Raw genomic sequence first — 19197 nt, 5'->3', positions numbered from 1 at the left:
AACCATTGCTAGTTATCTACTCCTTATTTAACCTAACAGAATCAACCATGTCTAAGATATCTAAAGCCATTATACCATTCCTACAATGCAATCGATTGAAACTTTATTGAATCAATCCACATGGAAACTCCAAAACATTCAAGTTGCATACCGATTGAATGGAAAAAATTATTTACAGTGGTCCCAAGTTGTGAAGATGTTCTTGAAGGGGAAAGGAAAGCTCAACCACTTGTTGGACACTAGACCATAGTAGAGTGATCCAAAATTCCAAAATTAGGATGATGACAATTCCATGATTTTGTCATGGTCATGGAATTCAATGCTACCCGAGATTAGTAGCACTTGTATGTTTTTGTCCATAGTTAAAGAAGTTTGGGAGGTGATGAGATAGACTTACTCAAAGGTACATGATGCTGAACAAGTATTTGAAATCAAGACCAAGATTTCAACCACCAAATAAGGTGAGCAATCCATGATTGAATATTCCAATATTTAGAAGAATTGGTGGCAAGAAATGGATCATTATCAATGCATTCATATGAAATGTAGCGAGGATGCAGCTATGTTGAAGAAGTTTGTGGAAAAAGAGAATTTTTAAATTTCTTGCTAGTTTAAACTTGAATTTGATTAGGTTAGAATTCAAATTTTGGGAAAAGAGGATCTACCCTCATTAAACAAGACTTTCTATGATTCATGCGAAGAAGGAAGAAGAGGGGTGATGATGATTGAAACTCCTACTATAGAAAGTTCAGTCTTACTCTCAACTACTGGAAATATGAAGAATTCAAGTGTGGAACATCAGCCCAATGCTAATAATCAGTGACTAGATTTTTCCCGAAATAAAAATCCTATGTTGTGCATTTACATTAAAAAAAAAAAAAAAGAACAATTTGAGAGGCTGAAAATTTGTTGGAGTCTTTAGAAAAACCTCCTAGTGCTTGCTCCTTAGCACTCTCAGGTAAGTATTCTACTTCTCATGTGTTTAATGTCTTAGGCTCTTCCTTTCTAGGTTTCAAGGTTATTGACTCAAGTGCCACATACCATATGACTAATTCTTCTCATAAATGTGTTTCATACACACCATGTCCAAGCAGCAAGAAAATTTTCACAACAGATGGTTCCTTGAAAACTTTAGCTGATCAAGGAGAAATCCATATAAACCCATCGCAAATGTCCTTCATGTATGAAAACTTTCAACTAATCTCATTTCCATACATCAACTCACCAAAGACATGAATTGCAATGTGATTTTTCATCTTTCTCATTGTGTTTTTTAGGGCCAGGGTTTGGGGAAGATGATTAGACTTGCTAAGGAAAATGATGGGCTCTACTACCTTCGCGTGCTAGGTGATAAAAATAGGATTGAGAATAAATTTCCTTTGTCATATTTCATTGAAAGCTCCATCTCAAATAAAGACAAGATTTGGATTCATCATCTTCGATTGGGACACCATTCATTTAGCATTCTCAAAGTCTAGTTTCCTTTGTTATTCAAAGAAATTGATGTAGAAAATTTTCATTGTGAAATATGTGAATTTGCAAAGCATCATTGTGCTTCATTCCCAATTAGCAATAAAAACGCTTCTATTCATTTCTCTCATTCATAGTGATATTTGGGGTCCCTTTATAGTTTCTAATATTTTAGAGGCTAGATGGTTTGTTTCATTTATTGATGATTTTACTATTGTGTCTTGGATCATTCTTCGCAAGAAAAAAATCTAATGTGAGTAATGTTTTTTCAAACTTCCATAACATTATCAAAACCCAATTTTGTGTGAGAATAAAAAAGTTCAAATCTAAGATGCCAAAAGTTTACTTTGATGAAGCTTTGTCTCCTTATTTTAAAAAAGAATTAATTATCTATGAGTCGTCTTGTGTTAGTACTCTTCCACAAAATAGGGTGGCCAAAAGGAAAAATGGGCATCTTCTTGCAACTACCCGTGCCTTTTTGTTAAAAAAAAAAAATGTTCCAAAAAACTATTAGGAGAGGCAATTCTAACGGCTACCTATCTTATCAATAGATTACTTTATCGAGTATTGGGGTTTAGAAGTCCTATGCAAGAGTTCTCATTTTTTTCCCCGACTCTCATACTTAGAATAATCTCAATCCTAGAATCTTTGTTTGTGTCTCCTTTGTTCACATTCATGCTCACAATAAGGGAAAATTAGATCCATGGGCACTTAAATACATTTTTGTTGGGTATTCTTTGACATCAAAAAGGTTATAAATGTTATCACCTACCTTTTAAGAGATATTTTGTCTCTGACGATGTGATTTTTGTTGAAAAAGAAGACTGTTTTACTGGTCCTTATCTTCAAAGTGAGACATCATTCATGAAAGATAAGAATAAAGATTTTTTTTTCTTCTTGATTTACCTTCCACTTCTCAATCTTCTTCATCCAACCCTACTTTTTCTACCATGCATAGCCCCGCTCTAGCTACTTTGCCTACTATCAAACTATCCTCTCTTGATCCCATGTCTTTGGCTAAGGAAAAATTAACTTACAATCCTATTGGACCACTATAGGTATGCACAAGGAAGAAAGCACCCGTCGTTGAACCTGTGCAAATCCAAGAGTTCGAGCCAACCCCTAGAAATGAGGTAATTTCTCTACTTGAATCTTCTTATGATAATGTTTCTACTACCATTGACAATGGTGATCATGATCTTCCCATTGCTCTTAGGAAACGCAAAAGAGAATTCACCAAACACCCGTTATACCTACTTTCTCATTTCATGAACTTTGATAAATTGTCATCTTCCCATTGAGCCTTCCTTATCCAATTAAACACTATTGTCATTCCTAACACCTTATTTGAGGCATTAAATAGTGAAGAGTGAAGACATACCATGAGTATTGTAATGGAAACACTAGAAAAGAATAGAACGTGGGGGATAGTGGAGTTGTCAAAAGGAAAGAATCTAGTGGGGTGTAAGTGGGTATTTACTGTGAAATATAAGCTAGATGGGTCAATCAAAATGTACAAAGTGAGGCTTGTTGCCAAGGGATATAACCAAACTTATGGAGTGGATTATTTAGAGACCTTTGCACCTATAGCCAAGAAGAAAACTATAAAGGTACTATTATCCTTAGTTATTAACTTTGAGTGGAGTTTGCAACAATTTATGTTAAGAATTCCTTCTTACATGGTGATCTTGAAGAAAAGATTTATATGGAAGTTTCTCTTGGATTTGAAAAAAATGTGGAAGGCTAAAAAGCCTATAAGCTCAAGAAGGCCTTGTATGGCTTAAAACAATATCCTCATGCATGGTTTTGGAAGATTTGTTAAAGTGATGATTACTAATGGATATAAGCAAAGTCAAGGTGATCACACTTTGTTTATTAAGCACTTGACTTCAGGGGGAGTCACCGCCTTGTTAGTTTATGTGGATGATGTAATTGTGATTGGGAATGACAAGAAGAAAAGAGATAGTTTGAGGAAGTGTTTGGCAAGAGAATTTGAGATTAAAGAACTTGACAGGTTGAAATACTTCTTAGGCATTGAAGTGGTACAATCACAACAAGGAATTTTCTATCTCAATAGAAGTATACGCTTGATTTGTTGAAGGAAACTAGGAAGTTAGCGTGTAAACCAATAGACACACCTATTAAGGCAAATCATAAACTTAGAGATAGTAATAAAGATGCTAGTGTGGATCCAAGAAACTAACAGAGATTAGTGGGTCAATTGTTCTACTTGTCTCACACAAGACTTGATATAACATATGTTATCAATGTGGTTAGTCAATTTATGCACAATCCCAAGGAAACTCACCTTCAAGCAGTGCACCAAATACTACATTATCTCAAATGAACACCAAGGAAAGGGATTTTATTTAAGAAGGAGACAAGTTTGACACTTAAAGCCTACACAGATGTTGATTATGCAAGTTTGGTTGTAGATAGACATTCAATATCAAGTTATTATACATTCCTTGGTGGAAACTTGGTAACATGGAGGAGCAAAAAATAGAATGTTATTGAGAGATCAAGCATTGAGGCTGAGTTTAGATTGATGGTTCTTGGAATTTGTGAACTACTATGATTGAAAAAAATTCTAGAAGATCTAAAGATTAAATAGGAAGCAACTATGAGACTCTCTACGACAACAAGTCAGCCATCAACATTGCACATAATCTTGTACAATATGATCAGACTAAACATGTGGAGGTTGATAGACACTTTATCAAAGAGAAGTTAGATAGTGGCCTCATTTCCACACCATATATCTTCTCTAATGGACAACTCGTAGATGTGCTTACCAAAAGATTGAATAATATTAGGTTCTAAACAATAATTGACAAGCTAATAATGTGTGACATTCACTCATTAGCTTGAGAAAGAGTGTAGGAAAATAAGGTTTTCCTATTTTAGGATTTTTTTTTTTTTTTTTACTTTGTATATTTTGTAAAATAGAATATTCTATAAAATAGAATATTGGTGGTTAAATCCTTGATTTATAGGAATCTGATTTAAGATAGTTTCTTCTTCTTATAATATGTCTAAAGTATAATTTTGTGGACCCATATTTTTCATGTGTCCCTACTAGAACGATGAGACTCATTTTTTATTTGTGAAAATTTGATTTTTGAAAAAAGTTGGAGTTGCCTCTTATTTTAGGTTATTTTTAAAAGAGAAAATAGAAAAGCAAAGAAAAAACTATGTGACTCTTTATTTAGAAAAGACATGTCTACAACAACCGAGTCTAGATTTGGGGGGTCAAGTTACCTATCAGGAAGGTACAGTGAAAAGCCTTAGCACCCCTCTAAGCATGTATACCTATGGTCTCCACAAAACGAATGGAGGGAATTGTGACAACTAATTAATTAATCATGGATATCAAGATTAAGGACACAAATCAATATATAGGAAAAATAATTATAAAAACAAATTACAAGAATGTACAAAGTAAATGATAAGAGAATTATGCACATTAAGTTATTAAACTGATTTAAAAAAAATATTAAAAACAATTTTGAATTAATGATTTCATTTTATTTACTTACAAACAAAGAAAATGAATTTATATTCAACACATGATTTGATTCAATTTTATTTTTAATCAATTTTTTTAAATAAAAAAAATTATTTACACTTATTGCTGCAAAAAGCATTTATTGAAAACAAATAAAAAAAAGGTGAATTCAATTTTTATTTATTGGAAAATGAGTTTTATTTACGTTATTATGAAGAGAAATGTTATAATTTTATTTACAAAAGTATCTTAATTTATGTTTAAGAAAAGCAATTTTTACAAATTATTTTATATATATATATATATATATATATATATAAATTTATCTACAAGTTGTATTTCAACTCAATTTTATTTACATGCAACCTGAAGATTTTTTATTTTTTATTTATTTTTTATAGGAAGCAAGACTTTACACACTATTTACTAAAAATAAATTGAACTCAATTTTATTAGTAAAAGTTATTTCTAATAGGAAAATAGTTTTTTTATAAAATTGCTTATAAAAGGTACTCCAATATTTTTATTTTCCAAAAAGATTACCTTTATTTGGTTGAGGGAAAAGTTTCAATTTTATTAAAAGAACTTTGTAAATTATTTTTTATTCCTACCGTTAAAAAATATAAAAATAAAAAGGTCTTCGAATTTATATTAAAGAAATGTCATTACCAAATATTTTTATCTATGTTTCATAGAAAAGAGATTTTCATAGTTTTATTTACAAAAAATATTCTAATTTGATTTTTCTTATTTTATTTCAAAAATGATATTTTAACAACTTTCACTTAAAAAAAAAAGATAAAGTTTTGGCTTTGTCAAAAATAATGATAAATTAAAAAAATGAATATTAACTTAAAAGAGAACTTTGCTTAAATTTTATTAAAAGGAACTTTTTCTTCTTTTACTATTTTATTTGTATTAAAAAAAATTGCCCTTTTAAAATAACAATAAAAAAATATTTTCAAGCTTATCCAGAAAGGAATTTAGTTTAACTTTAACTTAAAAAAGAATTTTTCCTTTAAAAAGTACAAGTTCATCCCAAGAGAAAAATTTTCCTAAATTCTTTAAAATATTTTTGGACAAATTTATTTAAAAAAGAAAAAAAAAAAAAAAGCATTCTTCTAATTCAATTTTCATTTGAAAAATAGATTTTTTTTCAAATTATTTAAAAAAGAAATTTACCTAAAAAAGAATCTTCTACAATTTTATCTAAAAAAAAATTCTTAACTTTTATTTAAAAAAATTAAATCAAATATTTTACTCCAAAAAAACAAATACCAACTTCAATTTTATTATAAAGGAAAGTTGTTTTTATTAGAAAAAAAAAGACTTCAAATTTAACAAAAAGAGTTTTACTTTATTTAAAGACATGATTTTTGGAATTAATTTCAATAAAAGGATTTAATCTCAACCGTTTTATAGATAAATAAAAAAAATTTTAAAAAGATTTACAATTTTTGTTAAAAAGATTTATATATATATATATATATATATATATATATCTTCTCTGGCATGAAAAACACATGGATATTACTGAGTAGTGGAAATCTAAAAATCTTGCTTGTTGGTGGCGAAATTCCCCTGCTACAGTGATCGTCAACAGCAACGGAATCTCGGTCAACACAAAGTAGCAATTCCTCCTTCTCCCTGCAAAAAAGGGTCCGGACGGGATGTCCAGATGCACCCTCCGATGATTTTGTTAGCCATAGATCAAAAGATCAAGCTACCAGGTTGTTTTTAGGGATAGTTAGCTTTTTTTTCTTATGGATAGCAAGCTTACCTTCCTCATTGTGTGAAGCCTCTTTTATATAGTGTCAAAAAGTATGGCACCGCCTTGCTAGTGGGTCCCATTGTCATGATTGTGGCTCATAGGGAGGCTAAACAATCATGACACTTATGATGTCAAGTGGAGGCTGTCAGGAAGGTATTTTGGCAGTGGACATCACCGCAATTTACGACTTTTAAATATCGGGGATGTGTCAGGAAACTTGAGAAGACTTAGGAATGTCTTGTCAAACGTATCTTGTATTAATGATGAGTGACAGTTCTGGGGATTTGGTTGTCAATGTCATCAGAGTTATCTTTTTTATTGTGGGTGGAGATGGATTCGACGAATCGCGAGTGTCTAACGAGATAAGCTGCCCGGATATGCTGTCACTAGAGTAGCCGGACATGTCTATCCGGGAGAAGTTGAATCGTCATCCTTTTCCATCCGGTGGAATGCGCCGGATGTGAAGTATCCGAAGAAGGTGGAACGTCGACCAGATCCGGATATGAGATATCCTGGCTGAGGTGGAACGTTGGCCGAATATAATGGTGGCTGTGAGACATCTGGGTGGAATGGGCGATGATTCCTGTCCAGGTGGAATTAGCTATGCCATGTGTTATGAGGGGGGTCGTCTGCGTGGCCAAAGGAGAGAGAGCCACATGGCACTTTTTAGCGGGGATCCCATAATGCCCCCTTTTATACCGCATGTCTGGCTGGGTCAGAAAAGGCGGGATAAAAATGTTACCTTCACACAATTTCTCTTTCATATGAATTGCAATGACACGTGTCATTTTCTTGTTGGGGGAGCTGGTGAGGCACGCTGACTTTGAAAGCTGTATCAAACGACGTGTCGTTTCAGATCTTGGTGCAATTATGCTTCCTGCCGTTTGGGGGGGGAGGGGGGGGGGGGTTTTCGAGGCTTTGCTTCTTATAAGTAGGGGCCCAAGGCCCTCTGTTGACACTTTTCATCTTCCTTCCAGACTTTCAAGTGTCTCTAGAAATTCTTCAGAAAAAAGCTCGAAGACGCGACGACTGGTTTTTCAACTTCTCTCAGAGATTTTCGTAAGGTTTGCCATTCCACTCTTCTTTTTTCTTTCACTTTGTTGCTTGCAATGTTGTTTGCTTGCCCTTTGAGGGGATGGATTGGGTTGGTAGAAGCGAATGATTCAGGTAGTTTTTGTTAGGGTTTGAGCTTTGAAGAGGCCAGGATGTGCTAGGGGTTGACAAGGGGTTTCCGTTATATTTTGAGGGTTTTCATAGGTTTCTTTGAATGTGAGGTTGCTGAGAGAATGGTTTTTCTGGCGAGTCTATGTGGTGTTACTATAATCTTCGAGTTAGGGTTCATGGGTTTAGGGTTTTTACAATGTGACGTGCTTCGAATGCGTTTTGACTGGTGCTTTCTTGTAATGCAGATTTTACGTTATCTACAATGTCTTCGAAGAAGGGAAAAGTAGCAACTGGCGCGACCAAGCAAGGGAGTTCAGGCAGGTGAGTCAACCCTACTGAGCTCCTTAACGAGAAGGAGTTCTGAGATTCCTTCAGTATCCCAAACGGAGTGTCGATTCGTCTGTTGGAGGGTGATGCCGTGTCGACTGCCAAGTCGGGGGATAACTCCATCTGCTTCTCCAAGGAGCAGTTTAACGCGGGACTTCGCTTTCCGCTTCCCTCACTTTTCACGCAGTTCCTCCATTACACACAGATTCCACCGGCTATGATCCACCCCAACATTGTCCGGGTGCTGATGGGTTGCAGCATCCTGGATATGTTGTTTAACCTGGATTTGTCCTTGTTGGAGGTCCTATTTGTTTACTCCATCAAGAAGGGGAAGAACGACATCTACAGTTTTGTCGCCAGTTTTCCATCACTTCAGCTGGTGACCGGCCTTCCTGATTCGACTAAGGGGGCCGCCACAGGACATGTGATGGTCGAGGGTGCATGGACGGGCTCGTCAGTGCATCCGGACAAGAAGTTCACTCCCAACTGATCGCTGAAGCACCCAGGTAAGAATAAGTTGCCTCTTGCTTTCTTGTAGTTACGAGTTAAATCAGCATCATAAGATGGCTAACTGGCTTTGTTTTCTTGGGTGCAGGTAGGGAAAGAAGGGGGAAGCTGGTGGAGTGGGTAGAAAAAGCCTCATTCAACCAGTTGAACAGGATGTTTGAGATTGCGTCGGATGAGAGGAATTGGGAGACACTTCTCTCCGCACAAAATCTGCGTTCGGTTACCCAAGAGCCTCAGTCGTATGTACTCAATATCCTCCCCAGGCGGCTCCCCAAAGAGGTGGTGGTTGGAGAACATTTTGTTCTCAAAGATCTTCCCTTCTACGCGGAGGCGCGCGAGGCGGACGCCCAGGCTCGCCAGGCACTTCTTAGCGATCGGGAGGAAAGGAGGCAAGAAGGAACCTTGCGGAAGGCTCCCAGTGATAAACGCCCCGCGTCCTCTCCTCCTGCTGGCGCCCCAGCAAAAAAAGAAGAAGAAGAAGGATTTGAATAAGGGGAAAGAAATAAAGCTCCCAACTCTCGAAAATGAAGTAATAATATCACCTGTAACCTATGTAAAGGTAGTAACAATAAGAACGTCGGATCCCCTCCCCTTGCCATCTGTTTCAAGCGGCTCCGGACGTCTTGCATGTCTGTACGGATCAGGGCCTTCACTGGCAGCGGATGCACGGATGGCACTTCTGGCTGAGGAAGCGACCTCCGTGTGTCAGCCTGACTCTCCCCATCCGGACGAGGATGCAACCGGCGCCTCTTGTGGTGAAACGTTGCCTTCCCCGGCGCCTCCAATGGAAGAAACGGGCCCTGAAGACCAAGGTTTGCCCCCTTGTGAATCAAGTCCCCTCGCTCTTGCACCAATGAAGAGGGCACCAATGAAGAAGGCATCTGCGGGGAGGTTTCAACCGGCTTGCGATTTGAAGTCGAGCATCAGCGGGCGGCTTCAAGATCGTCTTGGGGAAGCCATCGAGGTTAGCTACTCATCTGCCCAGGAGGTTCATCTGGAGGGGAGCGAGACAGTGATGGCAAAAGGAAACCTAACCGACCCGGTACCAGTTCCAGAGGAGGGTTCGCCCGAGGAGATTCAACAGGAGATTCAGCCGACCGCGATCGTTGAAGGCCCGGTTCTAAGGGATGAGCCGCACCATAACGTCCCATCAGGGGGGCGTCCGGTTGATGATGCAACTTGTACCTCCGCTAGCTCTTTTAGCTATGCGGAGTTGCAAGAGATGTTGAAACAAATTCCCTCCGGCTCAGAGGTTGCTTTGCCTTCTGCAAAGATGTTCGAAGCGGCGGAAACGGTATAGCTCGCTTCCCTTGATTTTTGGTTCCATACTGGTGTGTTTTTCATATGGTTGGTATTGAATTCATTGTTTGTGGTTTTTTCTGCAGCTAGTGAGCGGTATTCGCGGCATGGTTCAACATCGTGATCTTTTTACAGACTTGCTGCGGACTACCGATCATATGAAAGCCTTCGTCTCCCAGCGCATGAGCAATGAAGATGAACTGCGCTCAAGACTGGAACAGGCTGAAGCCAGTTTATCCGTCGCCCGGAGGGCATCTGAAGAGAGTGCTGAAGCCTTGAAGAAGTCCCAGGACAACAATGAGGCTCTCCGGTTAGAGCTAGCAGAGGTAAAGAGCCTGGAGGAAGCTACAGACGCCCGCCTGCATGAGGCGGAGGATGAGGCGGCCCAGCTAAGGGAGGAGGTGAGACAGCTCCAGACGGAAATGGCAATTGAGAAAAAGCAAAGAGAAGACTTGCAGTTGCGTTTATCAGCGCAAAAAGAAGAGTTGGAGGCTGAGTTGGCTGTGCAAAGGGAGGAACTCGAAGCGGATTACCAGAAGCAGGTAGACGAGATGTACTTCTTCGGCTACCGCTGCTGCATGAAGAAACATGGTATTAAGCGGGATGTCCCCTCGATTCCTCCGGGTGAAGAGGAAAAGTTGCGCCGCAAGCCTTCCCAGTGAGAGCTTTTCTTTTTGTAACTTTCACTGCTACTTCTCTTTGTATCTATAGTCCGGATGTCTTTTGTATAAAATTTTTCAATTATTAATAAAACATACTTATTCACATTGTCTTCCTATCTTTCTTTATTGGTAATATTGCTTCAAGTTGGCTGCATTCCAAGGGCGGAGTAGAGGGGTTCCACTCATAGTTTGCAAATGATACGATCCATTTCTGTTAACTTTTACCACCATATAAGGACCTTCCTAATTGGCTTGAAGTTTTCCAACTCCTTTCTCAGTCATGTCTTCAAAAACTTTTCTAAGTACCAATGATCCTTCCTTGAAAATTCGAGGTCGCACCTTCCTATTATAGTATGCAGCCGCCTTTTGTTGATATGCGGCCATTCGGATGGAAGCTGCCTCTCTAATTTCATCCGCCCAATCCAAATGCCTTGCTAGCTCGTCGTCTTCATTTCTTTGGCCTTGGACGGCAATCCGGATTGTAGGCATACCCACTTCAGTTGGAATGACGGCATCTGTTCCGTATGCAAGGGCAAACGGGGTATTTCCTGTCCGCCTTCCGGGTGTAGTTCGATAAGCCCATAGGACGCTGGGTAGCTCTTCTATCCACTTTCCTTTGGCTTTTTCCAATCGTTTTTTTAACGCACTCAGTAAGGTTTTATTGGTTGCTTCCGCTTGACCGTTGCTCCGAGGATACCGCGGCGTGGAATACAGATTTTTTATATGAAGTTCTGCGCAAAAACCTTTAAAGGCGGAGCTATCAAATTGAGGGCCGTTGTCGGTTACGATTGCTCGAGGGATTCCAAATCGACATACTATACTTTTCCAGACGAAACTTTTGACGTCCTTGTCCTTGATGCTTGCATAAGCTTGAGCTTCTACCCACTTGTTGAAATAATCTGTAGCAACGAGCAGAAACTTCTTCTGAGCGGCTGCAGTGGGAAAGGGTCCCATGATATCCATCCCCCATTGTGCGAAGGGTCAGGGGCTTGTTACTAAGTTTAACATCTCAGCAGGCATATGCGGGATTAGCGCATGTCTTTGGCATTTGTCGCATTTCCTGACATGGATCACTGCATCCTGCTTCATTGTAGGCCAATAATATCCTTGTGAATGCGCTCGGTGCCCTAGGGTTCTGCCCCCTGAATGGTTGCCGCAAATGCCTTCATGAAGTTCGGATAGAACATATTGGATTTCCGGCTTGATCAAACATTTGAGGTACGGACCTCCGAAGGATCGCCTGTAGAGATCTCCTCCGATCAAGGTAAAACGGGACGCTTGTACCCGAACTTTGTGTGCGTGCTTGGGATTTCCAAGCAATGCCCCCGATTGTAAATAAACTCTAATGTCGGCAGCCCAGTCATCTTCCTTTGGGCTCACACTGCAAACGTGTGATTCAGCGATGGCGGGAGTGGTTTGAACGTATACCGGTAGCATTGTAGACTCTTTTACAGGAAATGATGCAGTTATTCCTGCCAAAGCGTCGGCCTGCACATTATCTCCCCTTGGGATTTTCTCAACGATCCATTCTTCTAGCCGGTTGAGTGATTCTTGTACTTTCAATGAGTATTTGGCCATGTGCTCGTCCTTGGCTTCGTACTCTTTTAGTATTTGCCCCACAACAAGCTGGGAGTCGCTGTGGATTTTGACTTTTGAGGTGTTCAAAGTGGTTGCAAGGTTCAATCTGGATAGGATTGCCTCATATTCCGCCTCATTGTTTGAAGCGGGAAAATCCAGACGGATGGATTGCTCCAATCGTTCCACGGTTGGTGCTTTGAGAAGGAGTCCAACTCCTGATCCAGACGAGCGGGAAGCACCATCAACATACAGAGACCACCAATCATCCGATGTTGATTCTTCATCCGGGGCACGCGCTTCAGGCAATTCTGCTATAAAGTCTGCCATGACCTATCCCTTCAGGGATAATCTGGGTTGATAACCTATCCCATATTCGCTCAACTCTATCGCCCATCGTAGCATTCTGCCCGTTATGTCTGGTTTATGTAGAATATTCCTGAGAAGTTGATTGGTGAGTACGGTTATGGGGTGAGCTTGGAAATAGGGACGCAGTTTCTGAGCGACCGTACACAATGCCAAGGCAGTTTGTTCCATCCTTGAATATCTTGTTTCTGCATCGGCAAACGCTTTGCTGATAAAATATACGGATCTTTGCTCTCCGGGCGACAAGGAGCGGAGCAGGACTGCGCTAACAGCCCAATCGGTAACTGCTAGATACAGGTACAGTCTTTCCCCAGGTTGCGGACTGCTTAGAATGGGGGGTTGAGAAAGGTACCGCTTGATTTCTTCAAATGCATTTTGGCAGTTTTGCGTCCATCCGGATTTATTGATATCTCTGAGTGCCAGGAAGAAAGGCTTCATTTTGTCTGTGAATCGAGCTATGAACCGTCCGAGGGCGACAAGTTTGCTAGTGAGGCGTTGCAACTGCTTCTTGTTCGTTGGTGCAAGCATGTTGGCAACTGCTTTCACCTAATCTGGATTGATTTCGATTCCTCTTTGGGTAACCATGAACCCCAGGAACTTCCTCGAGCTTACTCCGAACGCGCATTTGGCTGGGTTAAGCTTTATGCCATACTTTCTCAATAAATGAAAAACTTCCTGCATGTGCTGGGTGTGTTTGCCTCGGGTTTTGCTTTTGACTACCACATCGTCAATGTACACCTCAATAATGTCGCCAATTAGCGGCTTGAAAATCTTGGTCATTAACCTCTGATACGTAGCACCAGCGTTCTTGAGTCCGAATGGCATGACTCTATAACAGTAGAGCCCATGAGGAGTTATGAAGGAGATTTTTTCTTCATCATCCGGATCCATGGGAATTTGGTGGTACCCGAAGAAAGCATCCAAAAAGGATAGCATTTCATGTCCGGAGGTTGCATCTACTATCTGATCTATTCACGGTAGTGGGAAACTATCTTTAGGGCACGCGTCATTGAGATTGGTGTAGTCTACGCACACCCGCCATTTTCCTCATTTTTTGGGGACCACTACTACATTTGCCAACCATTCCGGATACTCCACCTCCCTTATAAATCCGGCCTCCAATAGTTTTTCCATTTCTTCCTGAATGACTTTCTGCCTATCCGAATGGAATCGTCGGATTTTTTGTCGAACGGACCTGGAGGTGGCTAACACGTTAAGTCGGTGAGAGACGACTCTCGGAGGTATTCCAGGTATGTCTGAGTGGGCCCAAGCAAAAATATCTCGATTTTGCTGGAGCACTTTTTGAAGTTCGAATCTCTCGACTGGCGGTAGGAGGGTACTGACGTATGTGAAGCGTTCACCTTCTTTTGATATCCGGACCGCCTCCAGTGGGTCCCCTGCTGGGGGATCTTTGTCTCCCGGGTGCTGTAACTGTTATTGGTCAGAAGTATTTGCATCTTTAGAGGGATGCTCGCGGTCGGCACTGGGTCCAGCCTCGCGAGCGATCTGATAACATTGTCGAGCGGCAAGCTGGCTTCCATAAAGGTTAATTTGTCCATCTTGGGTGATGAAGCTGACCCTTTGATGATATGTGGATGGAATTGCCTTCATTCCATGTAACCACGTGTGTCCTAAGATGGCATTAAAAGGGGATAAATCCTCAACCACGGAGAATAGAACGTTTAGGATGACTGGTCCGGCGTGAACCGACAGTATTACATCTCCAAGTGAGGTTGTGGATGAACCATTGAATCCGGACAGGGTTCTACCGGGATTTTCAAGGCTGGAAGGTTCAAAACCCATTCGTTTGATGACCGCCACCTGTAACAAGTCCGCAGAACTACCCGGGTCGATCAAGATTCTTTTTACATCGTAGTCTCCTACCCCTATTGTTAGGATGAGAGCATCTTGGTGCGGCTACAACACTCGGGTTGGATCTAGAGCGGGGAAGACAATGGTCCCATCTATGGGATGAATGCTCCCATTGGCTAATCTCAGCCGAATGGAGCTCACGTGTTCTCGAACTGTAGCTGCTCACAGCAATCTCTGCCTTTTCCGTTTAGAACTGTACTCGTCATCCAAGGGTCCTCCGTTTATGTAGTTGATCATTGCTCTAATAGGAGCTGCTGGGGCGCATGGGCCTCGACTATGGGGAGACCCTTCACCTTTAGGCATTGCTCGGACGTACTGCTTCAAATGTCCTGCCTTTAGGAGATCTTCTACCATGTAACGGAGGCTTATGCACGCTTCAATTGTGTGTCCATGATCTTTATGGTAATCACATCTTTTGTTGCGGTCTCTTTCTGAGGGGTTAGATCTTATTGGTACTGGCCATCTAAATCTGGGCAGATTGCGGATTATAGGGAGCAGTTTCTCATATGACTTAGTGAGAGGTGTTCGAATGAGTGGTGGGCGCCTCTCATCTTGCCCCCTGCTGGATGACCCAGGATGGTTAGGTGCTTTGAAGCTCCTAGCGACTTGGCCAATTACCAGGACCTGCTGTGCAACGGCACGGATAGCATCCTCTAGCATGGAGTATTTACTCGCACGCCGGAATAATTTGTCCATGGTTGTCAGAGGTTTTTTGGCGATGAACTCGAAGAAGGGGGTCCCTGGGCATATGCTTCGCTTAAAAATTTGGAGGATTGCGTCCATGCTATACGATTCGACTTGTAGGACAGCTTGTCCGAAACGCTTCACGAATTCTCTCAAAGTTTCGTTTTCTTGCATTTTGAGGTTCTGCAAGGTGCTGATATTTTGCTTGTGTCTGGCTGAGCATAAGTATTGCCCCACGAAGGCCTCGGACAAATCCCGGAAATTGTCAATCGAGTTCGCGGGCAGTCGATGAAACCACGATAGAGCCTAGCCTTGTAGGTTGGCTGGAAAAACCTTGCACAACAGCATATCATTCCCTATGTCAAGGGTCATGAGTTACCGATAATGCATTATGTGATCAAAGGGATCGCTGGATCCATCATATGTAGAGAATTTCGGGACGATGAACCCTCGCGGGGGTTCATATTTAATGATACGAGAGTTGAAAGGCGTGGAGAGCATGTCATCCAGACGCCTGCTGATAGAGCCCGGTGGGGCTGTGTACGAGGGATTTTTACCTCCCCGAACCACTGGGGGGTGGGCAGCATGTCCCCGTAAAATAGGCGAGCTCGAGGGCTCGGGGTATGCATCCATTGATACGGCGGCATGGGGCCTGTTTTTGTAGAGTGTTTGGGGTCCCAGACGCACGTGCATGGCGTCAGATATCTGGGGCCTCTTCTTAAGTCGTGATTTGGATGAGACTCGGGTGGAGCCCGAGCTTTCATCTCGTCAGGCATGGTGGGCGTGCACCGGGGTCTCAACAGTCCATACTTCATGCGCCTCGAGGGTTGGGCTTGCCTCTCGGGGGAGTGGAGCTCCCTGGCTGTGACAGGGGTTTTGGCTCCGCTGATAGTGTTGAGGCTGAGGAGAGTTTCGGGTCCTCAGGATATTATTTTCTTCCCTGAGTTTCCTTGTTTCTTGGAGTAGAATTTGCATCTGCCGTTCGGTCTCTCGTTGTCGTCTTTCCATGGTGTCCCGCCACTCAGAGTGACTTTCGACATCTCTGGCTGAAGCGCGACTCCTTGAGGGTGAAGTCATCTTTACAGTTGGAAGGTATAGGATTTGCTGAGAAGAGAAGACCTTCCCACAGACGGCGCCAATGTTGGTGGTGAAATTCCCCTGCTACAGTGATCGTCAACAGCAACGGAATCTCGATCAACACAAAGTAGCAATTCCTCCTTCTCCCTGCAAAAAAGGGTCCGGACGGGATGTCCGGATGCACCCTCCGATGGTTTTGTCAGCCATAGATCAAGAGATCAAGCTACCAGGTTGTTTTTAGGGATAGTTAGCATTTTTTTCTTATGGATAGCAAGCTTACCTTCCTCCTTATGTGAAGCCTCTTTTATATAGTGTCAGAAAGTATGGCACCGCCTTGCTAGCGGGTCCCATTGTCATGATTGTGGCTCATAGGGAGGCTAAACAATCATGACACTTCTGATGTCAAGTGGGGGCTATCAGGAAGGTATTTTGGTGGTGGACGTCGCCGCAATTTGCGACTTTTAAATATCGGGGATGTGTCAGGAAACTTGAGAAGACTTAGGAATGTCTTATCAAATGTATCTTGTATTAATGATGAGTGACAGTTCTGGGGATTTGGTTGTCAATGTCGTCAGAGTTATCTTTTTTATTGTGGGTGGAGATGGATCCGGCGAATCGCGAGTGTCTGACGAGATAAGCTGCCCGGATATGCTGTCACTAGAGTAGCCAAACATGTCTATCCGGGGGAAGTTGAATCGTCATCCTTTTCCATCCGATGGAATGCGCCGGCTGTGAAGTATCCGGAGAAGGTGGAACATCGACCAGATCCGGATATGAGATATCCTGGTTGAGTTGGAACGTTGGCCGGATATAATGGTGGCTGTGAGACATCTGGGTGGAATGGGCGATGATTCCCGTCCGGGTGGAATTAGCTATGCCATGTGTTACGAGGGGGGTCGTCCGCGTGGCCAAAGGAGAGAGAGCCACGTGGCACTTTTTAGCGGGGATCCCACACTACTGATAAACAGAATCATCATTTTGAGAAGCTCCTCAAAGGTAGCTTTCAAATCTGGAAGCTTTGGAAAAACGTCAATAACATCAAAAGGTCGATGCCCTTTGGCATTGGTGGAGTTAGGATCAGCATCGGCCAGTAAAAGTAATTTGGCAACATCAACTACATTGACAGATCCACTAGACACAGCATGATGAACACACAAGGTGGTTGCTACAGAAAGCAAGCTATATTTGGATGCCATTGAACTTGACGATGCCGATAGCAAGCTCCAGTTTCCACATGATCGTGTTGGGCGTGATTCTATGGAATAAGTAGCAAGGGAATATCAGCAAAGAATGATGTGTTCTTCTGCTGAAGCTATTCACAGTCCTCCAGTCTCGTTGCTTTTGGATCAAGGTGACTCGCGATTAGCAAGAATCAGACCTTGTTTCCAGTGACCCAATCAGTGTGCATGGAGGACTTGCTTTGAAGCGAATGGTAGTAGAGTAGACTAATATTCTCTAAGAACCGAACTGGAGTTTCCCACTCCCCATTTCTCAAGACATTTACCCGAAACTGCTACGTCCAATACTGACATATTTGTACTTTCTAAGCCATGAGGTGTTATGGGGTGATCACAAACCAGTGTTACTTTCTGCACTTGCTATCTGGAATAGCCACAAAGTGGAAAAACACTGCTTGTATTCTAAGATTGAGCGCATCTATTAAGATCTATTCAGTCAATGAATCGACATCATGCCCAATCGTTCCCATATAATGAAGTTTTGATAAAGGATCTTCGTCATGCATATAATCAAACCCTTCATCCACATTCTGGAAACCCACTACAGTGTGCTTTAGAAGGTTTCCTTTCCGAATCTCCATGCAATAGCTGGGGCAGAGCTCATGATAACCTATAGGGTAACTTCGGTGGTCTCCAACTAAAGTTTCTCAATAGTTACCACGGTTGAGGAGCACTCCCAAAAGGATTTGTTTGAGTAGAAGTGGACCCTAAAACTTCCAAAATAAAACCACTACCCACACACAGAAAGTGTGCCAAATGATGATGACAAGCTATCAAAATCAAGAGTAAAAGTAGCTCCAAAAGCCATCACTGAACTTTTCAAAAGCCAGTGGTGAAGGAGCATCAAATGCAGCTGTGGAATGCTATAGGAAAGATGATTGGGTTACACCAAACACACCAGTTGAAGTGCCACCATTCCTTTCCGTCTATGCTGGAAAATGATGTGCATGTCACACAGATAGGGGAGTGGGAAAAAATATAGAGAAATTAGGTTGTGGGTTGGGTACAATGGGATGATTGTGTAAGGACCATTAAAGGTGGTTACGTGCATGGGATTAAGAAAAGGTCAAACAGTCATAGCGCGACTCTAGGAAACATAAAGGAGACCAGACAACCAAGGTACAACTCTAAAGAAACGTAGAAAGGCTAGATAGTCAATGAGTGACTCTAGGAGACATAAACAGGTCGAACGGTCAAAGTGTGGCTCTAGGAAGCATAAAGGAGGTTGGACAGTCAGAGCGTGGCTTTAAAGAAACATGGGGAGATTGGACAGTCAAGGCATGACTCTAGGAAACATAAATAGACCAAATAATCAAAGCATGGCTCTAAGAAGCATAAAAGAGGCCAAGCAATCAAGGCATGACTCTAAAGAAACATGGGAAGGTCGGACAATCAAGGCGCGACCCTAGTAGACATAAAAGAGATCAGGCAGTTAAGGTATGGTACAAGACAAAAAAAGATGTAAAATAGTAAAATGACAAAGCTAGATAACACGAACATAACAATACTAAACCCCAAGCAATAACTGAATTGATCAATAGGAACTATCACTATGAAGCAAATGAAAAGCTTGAACAATAGGAGAAAAACAAGAGCCAACAATGAAAATCACAATAAGATTAGTTGTCAGGGCGTAAGAGATAACTGAGTAACCATAGATAGAATACAGCTAATTGG

General features: G+C 41.5%; 2 protein-coding genes across 2 annotated transcripts; both read right to left on the bottom strand.

The window, feature by feature from the left end:
* Window positions 1–14083: 14083 nt before the first annotated feature.
* Window positions 14084–14452, bottom strand: LOC117931981. Its single transcript, XM_034853038.1, has one exon. It carries the CDS (start codon window positions 14450–14452, stop codon window positions 14084–14086), a length of 369 nt encoding a protein of 122 aa, XP_034708929.1.
* Window positions 14453–14683: 231 nt separating this feature from the next.
* Window positions 14684–15379, bottom strand: LOC117931980. Its single transcript, XM_034853037.1, has one exon. It carries the CDS (start codon window positions 15377–15379, stop codon window positions 14684–14686), a length of 696 nt encoding a protein of 231 aa, XP_034708928.1.
* Window positions 15380–19197: the final 3818 nt, after the last annotated feature.

This window comes from Vitis riparia, chromosome 15 (genome assembly GCF_004353265.1).
Source record: "Vitis riparia cultivar Riparia Gloire de Montpellier isolate 1030 chromosome 15, EGFV_Vit.rip_1.0, whole genome shotgun sequence".
Lineage (NCBI taxonomy): Eukaryota > Viridiplantae > Streptophyta > Magnoliopsida > Vitales > Vitaceae > Vitis > Vitis riparia.
This window is presented reverse-complemented; position numbering and strand designations above follow the sequence as displayed.

What these genes read in the sequence shown, in the direction of transcription:
- LOC117931981 (XM_034853038.1), bottom strand. Translation starts at nt 14,452, where the DNA reads ATGGGTTTTGAACCTTCCAGCCTTGAAAATCCCGGTAGAACCCTGTCC.
- LOC117931980 (XM_034853037.1), bottom strand. Translation starts at nt 15,379, where the DNA reads ATGCAAGAAAACGAAACTTTGAGAGAATTCGTGAAGCGTTTCGGACAA.